This window comes from Mizuhopecten yessoensis, unplaced genomic scaffold, assembly GCF_002113885.1.
Source record: "Mizuhopecten yessoensis strain PY_sf001 unplaced genomic scaffold, ASM211388v2 scaffold3645, whole genome shotgun sequence".
Taxonomy (NCBI): domain Eukaryota; kingdom Metazoa; phylum Mollusca; class Bivalvia; order Pectinida; family Pectinidae; genus Mizuhopecten; species Mizuhopecten yessoensis.
In genome coordinates this window covers 356,307-373,065 of record NW_018405148.1, presented here as the reverse complement: position 1 = coordinate 373,065, position 16,759 = coordinate 356,307, and the positions used below count along the sequence as shown (strand labels likewise).

The following is a 16,759-nucleotide window of genomic DNA, read 5'->3' as shown; positions in this document are numbered from 1 at the left end:
CCATACAATTACGTCATCGTGTTTAAAGGTAGAACAGAGACCCAATACAATAACGTCATCGTGTTTATAGTTACAACTGTCAGCGTGTTTAAAGGTACAACAAGGCCGGTTATCCATACAAGTACGTCCCGTGTAAGTCAGTGCATGACAGTGTGGCTATACAAGTCCATCAGTGTAGGTAATGATAAGGCAATGACTCCACAGTTCATAATTGTCTACTAACGTAGGTAAAGTTACAGTAGAGCCTTCATACCAATGTTACTTATTGCATGTGTGAATTGATGCAGGTACAGGTAGGTCAGTGAAGGTATTGCGCTGTGTATTCATACATGCCTGTTACTTCTAATAAAGGTGCATACAATCTGATCAGTAAACGGAAGGATAGGGCCTCCATACTGATTTCAGTGTGTGCAAAGGTACCACAGGATCTTCGTAAATCTGTAAATTTCAAGTGAGGTCCTCATAAAAATACCTTCAGTGTAGGTAATGGTAGGTACAGAGTTTTATACGAGTATGTCATGGGAAAGTAATGAAATCGTAAGAGTCCCAAAATCTGTCAAGTGTAAGCAATGGTACATGTGTGCGTTTGAGTCTCCATACAGATCTGACAGCGTAAGTGATGAAACGGTGGGGTTTCCATACAAATATTAGGGATGGTGCGATGGGGCCTCCGTACAAATCTGACACTTGAGGTAATGGTACGGTAGGGTCTCCTTACAAAAAGTCAGTGTACGCATATTGTATAAACAGGCACGATTGAACGTCATACAACAACGTTTGCACGTGGCCAGTGTTAGCGAGTACACATGTCTGGATCTATGTACTTTTTACCTGTGGTTTTCTATGTTAATTTAATCCGAAATCCATCTGCACATCATTTATAATAAAACAGTTGATACAATATAAATAATGAGTTTTCCAAACAGTTCTGTAACATCATACAACCTGGCAGAACCATTGTGTTTCTCTGTTCAGTGTAAACTGGAGTTTGATAGTATTTCGTCCAACTGTCCGTACCCCGCATTATTCCATGTTTGTCCGGTATCTAATGCGCAGTACCGGCTCTGTCTATTGTATAAATAAGACAACAAAGAGTCTGTGTATCAAACGTCACGGGTCCTAGAAGTTTGTTTGGAGAAACTAATCAGCGGTGGCCCTTATGTAAACTAAACTTGGAGCAGGTGCACAGGGAAGGCGCAGTTAACGTCAGTAAATAGGGTCATGCACGTGCTTGTTACTTTTTACTAGAAACATAAAGGTCCAATATATGGGTAATTTATATACTTTGGTAAGCAGACGACATGTATGGGTATACTTCTTCTCAATAGATTTCCGAGAAGGGAGGAAGCATAATTATCATAAATCGCATGTTTTTCTGACTCCCAACCAAACCGAGAGGAAAGAGATGAAAGGTCGTCAACCAGATAAATATAACGTCTTGTTGTCGCAGTTGTCCAACATTTTGTAACAAACGGTCGTAACTTAAAGATATCTGTACTATTTTTAAAAGTTGTAAATACGTTTTGGGACCTTTTCAAGCACGACAATATGTTTGAAAAAATATTGACAATGAAAACAGACAACAACAATTAAACCAACAACACTTTTCTGAGTGCAACATTTATATCCTGAACGAATTAAAGCCGATGTTATAATTACTTTATGTACGAAAAACTATGGTAGAAATTATAGTGTTTTGTCCCGAACGTTCTGTAATGATTGACGTATAAGACACGGCGTAGCTTATCTTTTCAGAAAACCTGTTTAGATATGCGTTCCTTGTCAAATATTGTGTCATTTAGTATTTTGGTATCAGGAGCGCTCTCCATAAAATATGAGGTGGGTAAGTATTAATGCAACAAAACAACATTAATTTTTATAACAGTGAACTTTTGTTCCACGGCAAAAATTTCCGTCCTTGGGTCCTCTTTACAACTTCTGTACTATTTATGATATTACACAGTAATGGAAAACCCATAATTCTCCAGAACTTTCATGTGCTCTTTCGCTCGAAAATCCATACGTGATAGTATTTGGCGTTTTGCGACATCACAGTTGCATGGTAACATCATAATTTGCAGCAAAATTTGTGCCGTTGGAGAAGTAATTTTAGTCGTTATTCATAACTTTGGAAAGAAAAAAAACACATTGTCTCTGAAGCTATTGTGAAAAACATCAATGTAAAAATACCCAATTAATTTCTATGAACGAAAATTAAAATGATTTGCATCCTTGTCAAGTGCACTTACATGGCAAAATGAATTGCAGTGTAATACAGACCAATGATGCCTTAACATCACTAAGAATGTGTCTCGATGTCTGTAATGTACACATGTATGCTGGAGGCGGTATGCTAATATATTTGCTTGTCTCCTTGCGATGACATGGGTCTGATGCCGACTTTAGACTGCTATGTTTTACTGAAGTTACATAACAACGGCACCAGGCACCGTAACCAAACCGGTCACTACAGACCACGAGTTAACACGCTGTAACGAATACTCCAGTAAATGCTGAAGTTTAACAATTACCGTTTCTAACGTCTTCGGTGTACATGTAGGTACCGGCATGGGATTAGAACACATCGCCTTCCCCACTTTTGCAAACGCTTAACACCAAGATCAAAAGTGAAGTGTTACCTAGCAAGGCTTTAGGAAGAACAAGCCATTCGTATTGATATGTCTCGCCGGTGCCCCGCTTTAACACGTCACATATCAGAGTAACTTAAACCCATAACTTAATGTTGATGGATATGGTGACAGAGTCGGTGGAACATGAAAGGTTGGCGGCATCCAGCATTTGATGCTACTACCCAAGATACATTTATGGTCCAAGTTTGGTTGGTGTACCACTTATACTTTCAGTAAAACTAACGTAAACGCAAACACTTAAAGAGCAACACCTTAGTCTCGCTTCCGCTACTTCGTGGGGGCGAGACAAAACCTAAATGCTGATGGAGATGCTGACAAAGTCAATGGACCATGCAATGTAGGCTGTATCAAACATTTTATGTATGGGTCAAGATGTACTACCTAAGATGCATCTATGGTCCAAATTTGGTTGGTATAGCACTTATACTTTCAGTGAAAATAACTCAAACGCAAAAACTTAATGTTGTCGCCGCCGCCGGAAAAGCAACACCTTATACTTCAGTCACATTTGCGCCGGCCGGCGTCCCGGTGTCCCGGACGCCGGGGACTTTATTCTGATGTCTGCGATTTGCCGTTAGTATGTTCACTTTAGATACGGGCACTGTACAACCCCACAAACAATTTGCCGGACATCTGAAGTATACCGTAGGGAGCCCGTAAGACTATCGCAAGGCCATCCTTGATATCCCCAGGTACATACAGGGGGTTCCTACATTACAGTATCTGTGTCCCGAGGTACATACAGGGGGTTCCTACATTACAGTATTTGTGTCCCCAGGTACATACAGGGGGTTCCTACATTACAGTATTTGTGTCCCCAGGTACATACAGGGGGTTCCTACATTACAGTATCTGTGTCCCCAGGTACATACAGGGGGTTCCTACATTACAGTATTTGCCTCTGGCACCATGCAGGATAGATTTAACAGCAGGTGTATTCTCTTCACCCTTGTATCATCAACTCAAACATAATTTTATAAAAATACTATTTGTCAATGCTGTGTTTATTTGGTAATATTTCTTTATTATATTACAGATGATGAAAGTATAATTATGGGAGTCTGTCACAGGTCTTATGCAGTACTGATTAAGAGTGTAATTTTACTGGATCTCTTGAAAGTCACACACAGTATATCATTGTTATGTGATATTGACAGATAATCCCACGTTTATCAAATATTATAATAAGTCGACTGTTGGCTGAAATTTTCATGACCAGGTCTCAGTAATGCAAAAATGCATTTATCAACTTACCTAGTGCATAAAAACATTTTTTTTAACTTGTGCAAACTAACCAAAAAAAGAAAGAAAGATAATGTTCACTACACCAAGAATTTATTGTAAAATACAGAACAATGACACAGCCCTGTACAATAATCCCATCAACCAAAATGACATCCATACAAACTTTCACCCGAACAGTTTCTAGTTTTCTCATACTTCCTTTACACTACCTGAAACACATACTTACTCAAACAGTTCAAAACTTGCTTTAACCTGGTCCAAAGAAATAACAAAATACTCGAGACCAGCATCAATCATATTTAAATATTTGGTTCGTAGTTCAATTATCTTCAAGTACGATTTGGACATAGTATCACCTTAGAACAACCATGTCTCTGGTGTCATTCCTACAGAAAGTTCAATAAAACACAGAGGAATATCCAGATACTTTAGGAATTACCATCACAACAACTACATATGGTAGCAAAAATGTCAAAATTAGCTGAAACCATGAATATCAGCACTGTATCATTGGTAGTAGGAATTAGGCATGCAAAAAAATGTTCTGACATTCTAATCTAATGTTCATTGAAAAAAAAATGTCAATCCATCTTTGAAAATTGTTTAGCTCAAGACCATCAATAGTCATTACAACTTTTTGGGCTGTTCATGATCAGATGAAAATATTTATTTTTTCACTGTGCATACAAATTTTTGAAGATACAAATTTTCGATTTTGAGTAGAGGGAGTTTGCAAACAACACAGGATTAAGAAGATTTGTATACTGTATGGGACCCTGAACTCAACAAAGAGAGTAAAGTTTATTTCTGTGTTTCTTTACAACTCAACATCCTACATTAGATATGCATTTAATATATACAAAGCAAGGTCCTAGGATCTTGATCATGCTAGAAATCAGACATACATTCCGATTCAATTGTTGTCATATTTTTCCTACCATTGTGTTTTTTTATGTTCATAAATTTGTCATATTTCACTGTCTTTGGTCCCTTTTCAGAGATGAATCCTATTATTAAAGATCCCTGTCCCACTGCACTGTGGTTTTCCATACACACAGTTACCTCCCCTTAACTTCTGTCTGGACATAACTGTAGCACAGTAGGCCAGGACACTTCCGTAGACCAGATAGCTCAATCGGTTAAGAGCTATAGTATAACAAAATGAAGTCCAGAGTTTGAATCCTGTTCCTTTTTTCCCGCTCAGAACACTGTTGTTGATTTTAGTGTATTTAGTTCATCTTTATCACTTCTCATAAAAGCATGGTATGCTTTTCTTTTCAGAAATAGCATATCAAAGGTATTTTATGCAGGAAAAACAACTTTCCAATGCTTTGTACCAGTTTTTGGCAGTGGTACGTGGATACTTAACATCTAAGATTGTTTTATGATCCCCGTGTTAGGAAATGGTACAACAACCTTATGCTGAACAAGTTTTAAATGCCATGTGCTTTTATCAAAAGTATTGTTTACTTGTTTCAAACACGTAAGATGAAGTATACAAATCAATGGATGAACTCTCTCATTCTTCTTACTCTCTGTTCTCATTCCGTCTCAATAAAGCACTTTTTCCCCAGAGAAATTTAATGTTTATGAAGCACCATTATCAGAATTATTCCTTGTGGCTTTCTGATAGCTTTGCTTTTAGAATTCTGACTTCAGGCTCAAACCTATCGTAATCGAATTTTCCATTTTCATCAAAGAAATCGCTGACACTTTTTGTGATGTCTAAGGAGCGTATAATTTGTGTGGTGCCAGGTTTAACAGATATCTGTAGGAAATACTTGTCATCATATCTGAAAATGAAATAAACATATGCATCAGTAACATATAACTAGAGGCCCAAAGGGCCTGTATCACTCACCTGAAAATGTGAGCAAAATTGAAGTTGAAATAGCAAGATATTGCTGTACATGTATTACATGGTCAGTCAAGGGTTATATTAATATGAAATTATTCCTACAGGAAAAGGAGGATTTTGAAGAATTTGCTATGTTTCCACAATTGTGCCCCGCCCTTCTGCCCAAGGGGATCAGACCCACCATTTATACAAACTATAGTACCCTTCACCAAAGGATGCTTTAGACCAAATATGGACAAAATCCTGTCATTTCTATAGAAGAAGAATAATTTTAAAGAATTTGCTAAATCATCCCTATTGGGCCCCACCCTCAGGCCCAAGGGGGGTCATATCCACCATTTATACAAAATTGATTTCCTTTCCCCATAGGATGCTACTCTTCAAATTTTGTCGAAAAACCTATTTGGAAGAAAAAGGATGTTAAAGCTAAATTCCTCTATATCCGTTATTCAGTCAGACTCTCTGCCCTGAGGGCTTCAGGCCAACCATTTATATAATCTTGGTTCCCTTTCACCAAAGGGTGCTTCATACCAAATTTGGACAAAATCCTGTTGTTGCTACAGAGGAAGGATTTTGAAGAATTTGTCTATTTACCCTTTTGGGCCCTGCCCTTCTGCCCAAAGGGGGGCCACACTCACTGTTTATACAAAATTGAGTCCCTTTTGCCCAAGGATGCTCCAGACTAAATTGGGATGAATTCCCTTCATCCCTATGGCAGAAGAAGGATTTTAAAGGTTTCACTTCTATTTCCCATAATCGGCCCCGCCCCTCTGTCCCAAGGGGGGCTTTTGTATACTCACTGTTTATACAAAATTGAGTCCCCTTGGCCCAAGGATGCTCCAGACTAAATCAGGATAAAATCCCTTAATCCCTACGGTAGAAGAAGGATTTTAAAGGTTTTACCTCTAATTCCATTATTTGGCCCGCCCTCTTCCCCAGGGGGCCACACCCACTGTTAATTATACAAAATTGAGTCACCTTGGACTAAGGATGCTCCAGACCAAATTTAATCAAAATCTACTTGGCTGTTCAAGACTAGTTACGCTTTAAAGGAAAAGTTGACGGACGGACTTACTTCACTATCAATAGCCACAATTTATGTAGGAAATACAATACATTTGTATATGACACAATGCAGTTCCCCCCCCCCCCCCCTCTTATACAGATATAAACTATAAATATATGTAAACAGTATGATCTTGTTAAACAATATAATTCGTTCCTTTCTTTATTTGATAACTTAAGCAGGTTAAGGAATATTGTTTTTGCAGGTGCTCTTTTAGAATGAAATCATACATTGAGCCTAAATTTGTATTTTTTAAACACAATTTTTTCCAATTTCACGTAAGGAAAAAAATTAATATATTTCCATGAAAAAGAAGAAGAATTTTTCAAATATTATCAGGGCCTAACTCTTCGATAGAAAACAAAAGTTTTTGGATATCATTAGGGAACTACATTTTGAAAAAGGAGACAAGTATTCTGATATTCACTGAGGACTTACTTTTTGAGAGAAGATGAGAGTTCCCAGACATCGTCGGGCTCCATTCCAGCCTCGTCCTTATCCAATGCCACAAGGAAGATACCCTTCTCTATATAGGTCGTGTAAACTGTCAGTACAGCCATCAACACAAAGTAGCTAGACAAGTTAAGGGTGTAAGTCAACAGTACTGTTCACACGAATCAGACCCAATCTTGTACAACAGTTTACTGGAGATCCATCTTTGTACTACCTAACAAACTTTACAATCATATTACATTTCTTGTTGTTAATTTATTACTATGAATTTCAATACTTTTTAAATACATTCAGTTTAGCCTTTTTTATAAGTGATTTATATTTTTGATTAAAATTCAACTACAGTCAACTAAGTAGGTCATACCTGCACTTGAGCAGTGTTTGAAGTTAAAGTTATACACAGAAGGACAACTTCCATGAGATCAATGGAGGTTTATTGGATTCATTGACTTCATATATCAAGTTGTCTATAAGTTATTTCTCATGGTGTTTAAGATCTGATGATAAATATAGTGGCCAGCAAAAATGTGTTCTGTTAAATGACAATTCTTTCTTAATTATCTTAATTCCATGTTGTCTAACATTAACTCACTCACCCCTACTAATTTTAACATGTTTTGCCCAGACTTTGATTTGGTAAGGTTCAAATGTGACTTTAGTGGTGAATAGGTTAAAATATAAGTACAGCTATCTTGGTCAATCAAAGTATTAGAGGTCTTTTAGAAATCTATTTTTCATAGGTATTTTGTCTTTTTTAAGACTGCTTGATGAGTAATGTTTTACTTGAATTCTAAATGTTAAATGATTAATTTGTTAATTTTTAAACAAAATAACTCATTTTTATAACCTGGAAACGTTTCAAGCTTTGCTTTCACCGGTTAAGTATTTCAAATCATAGATTCAAAACGTTGAAATGAAATTATTGGTGCAAAAATAGGAAACGATTCTTGGCCAAAGGGAGGTAACTGTAACATATATATATAAGTATTAGAATTCACACAAGGATACGACAAGACACAGAGGATGAGGACAGGTCGAGATTCTGGGAATGGTTTGATGTAGTCCCACAGCAGAGCAAAGAAGGAAAAGCCCACCGCGACAGAGCAGATCAGAAGTCGCAGATCAAACAGGGTGTGTGACTCCTTCAGCTTAAAGCCCTCTAGTATAACCTGTGAGAAAATCAAAGGATTAATATGTTTCATTTCTGGTAAATATTTATCATTTGTTTACAAAATTTCATTGTACGGCAGTCTGACAACTTCAAAAAAAAGATTAACCTCGTTTCATTTGCTGCTTCACTTACGGCCAGAATATTTTAGGTTATTCTCTGCTGGGAAGAAATAACTTTTCATCTTTTCATCAAAACGATTATTTCTGATATTTCACCAGTGAACATAATAATTACAATATATAACATGAGGAAATTGTTAAGGATAGGGAACAGGAGATAGTGGATGATTAGCCCTAGGTCTAGGATCCCTATAAACAAGGGGCTCTTGGGCCTTAAAAGCGCACCTAGTATTTTATTTTCAATTTAAAACCTTCCAAGTACCATACCAGATTGTCAAAGGAATACATTAGAAATATAACAAGCTGCAAGAAGGACTTTTTAATCTATATGTTTGGTTAAGTCCCCAAGAACGTTCTTTATTCCCAGTAATTATGTACATGTATAAGGTCATGGCGTGGAGATCTCAACTGTTTCCATTTTATGACCCAGGGAGGTAGCTACGTAGTCTCAAGGAGTGGGAGTGGTTCAATCCCCAGGTAGCTTAACAGTTTTCCGCTTTTCATACCCAGCAATTGTATATTTGGTTAAAGCGTTGGGATAAAACCCCTCGATTCATATCAGTAAAGGATTTTATCGATTAACCTTTATTTTCCCTTGAGGGTCTCTGCCAAAGGATACTCTAAACCAAATTTGATCAAAATCCCTCCATTTGTACAAGAAGGATTTTAAATATTTCGCCCTTAATTCCCATATTAGGTTCACTCTTGATCTCTGCCCCAAGGGTGGGGTGGGCACCCTCCATTTATACAAATTTGGTCATTTTTGGCTGCAGGTTCTCGAGAAAATCACTCCGTTCATATTAAAGGAGACAGATTTTAAAAACAATTTTCTTTGATTTCCCTTTTTGGACCCTGCCAATCTGCTCAAAGGTTTTTATAAAATTTAGTTCCCTTAATTTGCCTTCAGATGATCTATAACAAATTTGGCGATAACCCCTTTATTCATAAAGAAGAACATTTTTTTTAAACAGGATTTGTATCTCTATTCCACTATTGGGGGCCACACCCTCTATTTATACAAAATTGAATCCCCTATGCCAAAAGATACCCTAGAATGCCCTGTGGGCCAGGTGAGCTAAAAACCTCCCAATGGTTATAAATGCCATTATTAACCCCCAGATTTACCTTCTTTGCTCCATCATCTAAAGCATTCTTTAATGCTGCAGAGTCCCACTTATCAATCTTCACTGGTTTTTCATCAGATGACCACTGAAACAGACAATTACATTCACTCATTCATAAGCTTGAGTTTCACCGAGGCTGTGATTCCAAAAAAGCATCTCTATAACAAGTTAGTGTACATGAACATCAGGTAAAGGTAATTTCTTTAGGCATGATACAAAATTACATAAGAGCATATTAAGAAAGAATTTCAATAATTTATTATCACTCAAAATAAATTGAGAAAAGGTCAAATCGAAATTTCATGAAATCAGCAGCAACTTGCATATTTTACATACATATTATATGTGTCAACCTGTGTAGGTTTTTTTTTACCTTTTTTACAGTTGACTCATCCACCCCTGAAATTTCATAATGAACTATTCCAACCTTTAAATTGGAGGAGTTCAAATGTGTCTTCAGGGATGAATGAGTTAAACAGTACTTTTTTGTTATCCAGCCATTAATTATGATATTTCAACCAATTCCCACCACTACAAATAGGCTGTTTAGATCTGTGGCTTTAATTGGCGTTTATTCTGATGTATATAGTATTTGTAGTAATTTTTTGAGTTAAAACACTTACTTAAGATACATACCTAACAACAACGTTTTGAAAAATATTGTGATACAGCAATATTGTATTTCTGTATTGCGATACAATATAATATGCATATGTATTGCGATATACTCGTTTTCTGATATATTGTCACAGCCCTAAGAACTATTGCACCTTAATTAAACTGTTATTGAGAGTGTCTGATAAATAACTAATTAGTGTATCTGAGAACCTTATCTTATATTTACAACACAGACAGCTTTTTCTCTTAAAAAACCGACAACAACATTTTTGATATGATTAACAAACAAAAACCCAGGAGCCTATTCAGCTCACTTGGTCATACCAGTTTGTACTGGAAACACATGTCGAACATAATGTCGCCCTATCAGGCGTTAACTACTGGTCCTATGCCACCTGGCTAATATCTCCCTATGTGTGTATGTCTGCATGTGTGCTGGAGATGTAATGTGTTCTGTTTGTAGTGGGACCGTGCTTCCAAGGGCATCATTTATAGTGCCACCTCACTTGAATGCTATAGCAACATCCACCCTAGACCAATTTATATATAAGCTGGAGTGTTAACCACTCAACCAATCCGCCCATACATGCAAGAATGGCAAAATATTTCATCCCAATCATCCATCGATAGCAATCTATACAATATCATATGTATACACTTCCACATATTAGTTGGGCTAAGGCCGGGAGGGTGTGATATTTTTGTTGAGTGTTGATCTAACCTCTGAAATGTCAATTAACAATCCATGAATATATATGCACCTGCGAAAGGTCTCAAATACAAATTGTCTAAATTCCCAACACCAACATGATAATGACCCACCAACATGCACCACATGCATAAACTTTAACGTTAAACTGACCCCATCTTGTTCGGATGACTCCTTTGGCTGTGAAATGAAACAAACAAAAGTTGTTACAGTGGTGGTATGTACAAGAGAAAGGTCATCTGGTAAAGACATTGGAGGTCATTCATTGGTCACTGAAAAAGGAATATAATTCCATAAAGTTTGTAGTACACGGGACACCTGAAGTCACTGACCGAAACAACATGGCGCTGAATGGTACACACTGAGAAGTAGAACACATGAACCACAGCTTAATATGTAGTTCATGATAACCAGTACATAAAATACAACAGATTAGTGATGGACAGTCACAGCACACATACATGTAACTTATTCAAAATTAAAGCAATTAAATTATGATTTGTGAACTTATCTAAATATTCTACATCTGAATAATTTATATTTTGTTTCAAGGATTCCAATTTGAACAAACTTGCATGATCAGAAATCGCCAATACCAACTAAAATATGATAATTATTATGTTCCAAAACTATTCAGCATTAAAAATTATGGGAAATAAATAATGAATTTGATTACTAAAATATCAAGTAACTGTTGTGTTGGAGTGAGACAGTTTTAATTAGAAACGCTAATTTGACAGACACTTAATTATAGACAGACTTATTTTCATCCCGATGAGAAAGTTGTTTTGGGCAAATTGAGCAATACTACATATTTATGTATAGGATAATTAATTCTTAAAGACAACTTAAATCTTCTTGTGCTTTTGTTTCTTTTCAACTGTTTTTCACTCTTGGAACGTGATGAGCTAATTATAAGCTATACAACTTGGAGACAGGTTCCCAACAAATTCTGTTTAGATATATATATATAACAATAATTTTGTAATATTTTATTCAGGGCTTTGTTTCATATATGATAACTGTTAAAATGGCATTGTTAATCAAAACATGAAACAGCATTGACTGCAGGAAAACAACACATCTTTCAAAATATATTGACCCTTCAGCATATTTATAGCATTAATATTACTGCCATTATAGTTTGATACGGGAACACAGTATCAAATGTTAGTGATGGGAAACCGATGATTGAAAATAATTGAAAAATAGAACAAAATTAAAATTAGAAAGGTACTGATTAAATCATGCTGAAGTAACCTTTTTTGTGTCTTTTTTTCAAATACTACATAAACATATCAAGTGAGACTCGTTTTGGAAAATAGCGATAGGATTTGGCTGAAATAGATTCATAAATATGATTAAATCTAAGATAATCATCGGTATTTCTACCTGTCTGACCAACGTTTTGTTCAGGGATTTACTCTACTAGCGCATTGCACACCATTTCTTTGTAAACAAAATGACTAGCCGTGTGAAGTGTAAGCGAAAGAAAAGTGTTGAACCGTGTCAGCTACGAAGCGAAAAGTTGCCAAATGGTCAAAAGATAGCGCAATGGATACGTTAAGGAATCATTATTGCCAGTGGGAAGTATTCAAAGCAGAAAATAACTGCCCTAGCAGTTAGTACGGTGCATGTATTCTTCCGTATAGCGGCCGGTTAAGCTGAAATAAAACCGGCAGAAATGCTAGCGCTGTTTATGTTATGAATAAATATCTAAAACTATTAACCTCACTAGTATCATTGTGTGAGTTTGAACACAGATGAACTTAGTTTAATGTGTTAATGGACATGTAACGGAGAGAGTTTACTTTGTGTTTTTAATAATTATACAGTGGTTTATGCGAACGAAAGGGATAAGTGACTGGTTAGTTTGATTTTGCCATGAGGCCCTCCAAGGGATAACTGTTGTGATGGCCACAGCGTATCCTGTTCTCTGATCCTCTGTCGGTGCTCGGGGTCAAATGAGATACGTGCACTATTAGATTTACATAATTTATAATATTACCGGGATCAATAAAATGGTATGATTTAATTATATTGCTGAATTAAACGATTTTGTTTTTGTTTTGAGATGTAAGATTTAAATAAGTACATGTACTAATATAATACCCGGCCTACTCTGGCGCGACGACGCAATATATATAAAAAAATCGCTCTTCGTCAGAAAGCTACGTTATCGCAGCTAGATTAAAAATGTCAAAATGACGGACCAGGATGAATAACTGAAGAAGAACCTACTTCTAGTTAATAGGATCGCATGACTTTTTTTTTTTAAATCGTAATTTTTCAACATTTCATGTTTTCATATGATGTTGACTTAGAATGTATGATCATAAAACAACCTTTTCTCTATTAAGAATAAATTTTCGACTTCAGATAGAATCGGAATACGTATTGAAAACATGGGAAAACATATTTGATTATGTTGTAAAAATGGCGTGAGCTGCCGATAACTACGGCTTCTGTTTCGGACAAAAGGAACTGATTAAAGAAAAGTTGTCTCAGCATAAAAAGGTCCATTTACAAGTATGCTCTGTAAAGTATTGAAAAAATGTAATTATCAAGTATCTCAACACGTTCTTATTGACACATATTCTACATGTACATGTAGTGGTTTTGCCATACAGTTTATTGTGTGTGATGGTTAATATGACTTCCTAAATGTTAGCGTATGGAGACAGTGAAAGTGGTAAAGAGAGTATACATAGATTTATATGCATGGTCTAGAAAAAAAATGGCCAAAGACATTGAGTTGTATATATAATGTAATAAATAAATTCACAAACGTTTCCTTTTTTATTCGCGTGTAGTTTGTCATTGCATATATGCACTTTATGTAAACATTTGAAAAGGGGTATTCGTCTCGTGAATATTCCTTTTTACAGAAAGGTTTGTCCCATTGTTGAGGGAAGGTGTTTAGCCCCGTACCACCTGTACCGGTCACATTCCGGTACTAAATTCAATATATATTTAAATATATCTACTTTATGTTTATGCCTATTATCATTGTTGACATTTAATTGTAAATGTATGACGGGAGAAGGCTGTGATAAATTGTAAAAATTTGTGCCCCATCCCTTGTTTAATTTTATTGGCAACAAATTTATGTTTAAAGCTAAATAAATTTAAATTCTGAATATTGGCAAGTGTGCAATTAACTTCTAATGATGAATAATTACTGTTCAATAAGTTTGAATACGGACTTAGAAATCATATAACTTGGTTTCATAGTGCGGTAAGAAGTTGCAGTTGCCTGACGGCCCCTCTCTGGGGGCCTCTTTGGAAACCGTTTCATCTCGCTCGCACCACTTGTGTTTACTGCCTAGTCAGGTGACGTTATCGGCGCTATTTTTAGCAGGGCTTTCCCGAACAATTCAAGTGGTCAAACTGGACATTTGGAACGGACTATGAATATGGGGATAGCGAGGTAACATAAGTGGAAGTGCATACAATACATACATTCATTAGAAAAAAAAGCCTTTTCACGTGATGTCCCTTTAAAGTTAGCCTATAATTATAAAACTGATTTCCATCACATATGTATATGAGAATATGAAAATGGTACAGATACTGACTGTAATACTTACATTTTCACATGTACAATGCTCATATAATCAAGGGTTTAGTTCCAAAAATACACACTTAAAATCTAAGGCCACTGCAGATATTAGTATTATTAGAGACCATGGCCATGAACAAGTCACACCTTACTGTGGACTATAAATACCTGTAAAAGTCTTCCAAACAAGTAAATAAATAGATGGTCTTTTAAAAAAGACCCCTGAAATAACAACAGAATCCTGATTGTGATAATCTCAAAAATAACAAATTAACAAAAGTTCAAATTGTATTCATGAATGCAGATATAGATGATCTATTATTTTATTATATTTTTCTTATGGTATTTACTGTATATATAATACATACAAATGACTGATATTTTCTGTGAAACAGTTTCAGGTCTCAACTATTGGAGAGATTTAGGTAGATGAATACATGTGGTCATGATGATCATATTCGTAAAGACATTTCCTTCCAACTCATCACCATACATTCTATTGATATTTATATTAATAAATATTATTTTGAGAACAGCATTATCCAGAAATAGGTGAGTCCAAATAAGCAGAAAGTTAAAAAAATAATTGAAATTTAATGTTGATCAGGAACCTTCATATACCACATATTTGTCCTATAAAACTGACCATAACTGCAGGCTACGAAATTCTGATCAGTTACCTGTTTATATATAATTATGGTCAGTTATTTTGATCTTCTGCACTTTAAAACACTGGGATTTGTTGCCAAAATCTGACAACAGTGTTGCAAAAGTTTCACTCATTTGTTGGCAAAAATATTTTCACATAAATGTTGATTGATTCATTTCTCACTGACTATATATCTACATGCCTGTCCAAACTCAACACATTACAGAAGCTACATCATACATGTAGTGCTATCTAATGCTCACATTTTCAGCCCGCTTGCCTTCATGATTACGATGTGGAAGCAAATCAAAATTACTTCCGGTTTATTTGATCAAAAGTAAACAATAAACATGTATGTGCAGTGATTTGTTTAGCAGACACAAATAAAGATTTAGGTCAATCTGATTGAAAAAACAGATCTTTGATTCCACTCTGATACTCTACATTCCAGTCGAAGGAACGTAGAGTATCGGAGTGGAATCAAGGATCTGGTTTTAATCCGATTGATCATATATTTATATATGATAATGTATTAGGACGAGGAACTGTGATAAAGATAGTGCCGTTCCTGGGGGTTGAACCCTCAACCCTTGGCTCTCCAGCCCGATGCTCTACTGCTGAGTTAAAGGGAAATTCCCTTTGGCCAACGCTTGTAAGGCAACTTATCACTGCGCATCTTTTACACTGACCCCCCCTTTTCAAACACCAACCCAGGTTTTTTGATTCCCCGCAAAGGGTTCTCCTACCTTGAACGGGGAGAGTCAACAACATCAGTTTGTAGTAGGACAAGGAATATTGATAAAGATAGTGCTGTCGCTGGGGCTCGAACCAGCAACCCTTGGCTTTCCAGCCAGATGCTCTACCGCTGATCTAAAGGGAAATTACCTACAGCTGACGCTTGAAAGGCAACCTAATCAATGCACATCTTAAACTGTGCATATTTGGTATGAATAAAACAACTCATATATAATTCCAACACTATTAGTTATAAAGACGATAACTATAAAAACAAATGGATCACAACAAAAAGGTTGACTGGTACACATATTTTTGTTGTCAACAAGTCGAATTGAGAATTTTGGCAGCAAATGTTGAGCCAAAATCGGACATATGTTTGTTCTGTTTCGACTTACTTGCAGCAAAGGAAAAGTATTGTGTCAAATGTCAGCATCCAATTACAAATACTAAATAGTTTTAACGATATGACAATTCAAACAAATTTGGAACTATTTCTTTTTAGTCAAATCTTGATTGCGCCTTTTGACTCACATTACTGAGATTTCAGCAGTGCTGTCACATATGGGTGGGTTGTCTTGGCTATTTCTAAATATATCATAACCAATTTTCAAATTGTTCAGAGAAAGATAGATTGCAAAAGATGACATTAAGTTATAAATGAGCCGCTCAACATTGTACAATGTCACTGTGTAACATACCTGTCCCATTTTTGCTACCGGTGATGTCTTTGCCTCGAAAGCTTAGAACCGGAAGTACACGTTATAGTAATCTCTACACTAAATTATTCATGTTATAA

At 36.0% G+C, this 16,759-nt stretch overlaps 1 protein-coding gene across 4 annotated transcripts; it reads right to left on the bottom strand.

Annotated features, from left to right (window-relative positions):
- Positions 1-3,969: 3,969 nt before the first annotated feature.
- Positions 3,970-16,745, bottom strand: LOC110447893 (probable signal peptidase complex subunit 2). Of its 4 annotated transcripts, XM_021493866.1 has the most exons (7): positions 16,662-16,730; positions 14,745-14,798; positions 11,168-11,194; positions 9,689-9,772; positions 8,282-8,442; positions 7,259-7,393; positions 3,970-5,689 (listed from the first exon to the last, which is right to left on the bottom strand). In XM_021493866.1, the coding sequence occupies exons 1-7, from the start codon at positions 16,668-16,670 to the stop codon at positions 5,506-5,508; spliced, it is 654 nt and encodes a 217-aa protein (XP_021349541.1). In that variant the 5' UTR covers positions 16,671-16,730; the 3' UTR covers positions 3,970-5,505. The 4 variants fall into 4 exon arrangements, with proteins under 4 accessions (XP_021349541.1, XP_021349544.1, XP_021349542.1 ...); XM_021493869.1 differs by lacking the exon at positions 14,745-14,798 and having other exon boundaries at positions 16,662-16,745; XM_021493867.1 differs by lacking the exon at positions 11,168-11,194.
- Positions 16,746-16,759: the final 14 nt, after the last annotated feature.

Excerpts from the sequence above, each read along its gene's own strand:
- LOC110447893 (XM_021493866.1), bottom strand. Across the intron at positions 9,773-11,167 it reads AGTCATCCGAACAAGATGGG|TGGTCATCTGATGAAAAACC; the intron begins GTCAGTTTAACG and ends TGTCTGTTTCAG. Across the intron at positions 7,394-8,281 it reads CTCATCCTCTGTGTCTTGTC|CTACTTTGTGTTGATGGCTG; the intron begins GTATCCTTGTGT and ends TAACTTGTCTAG.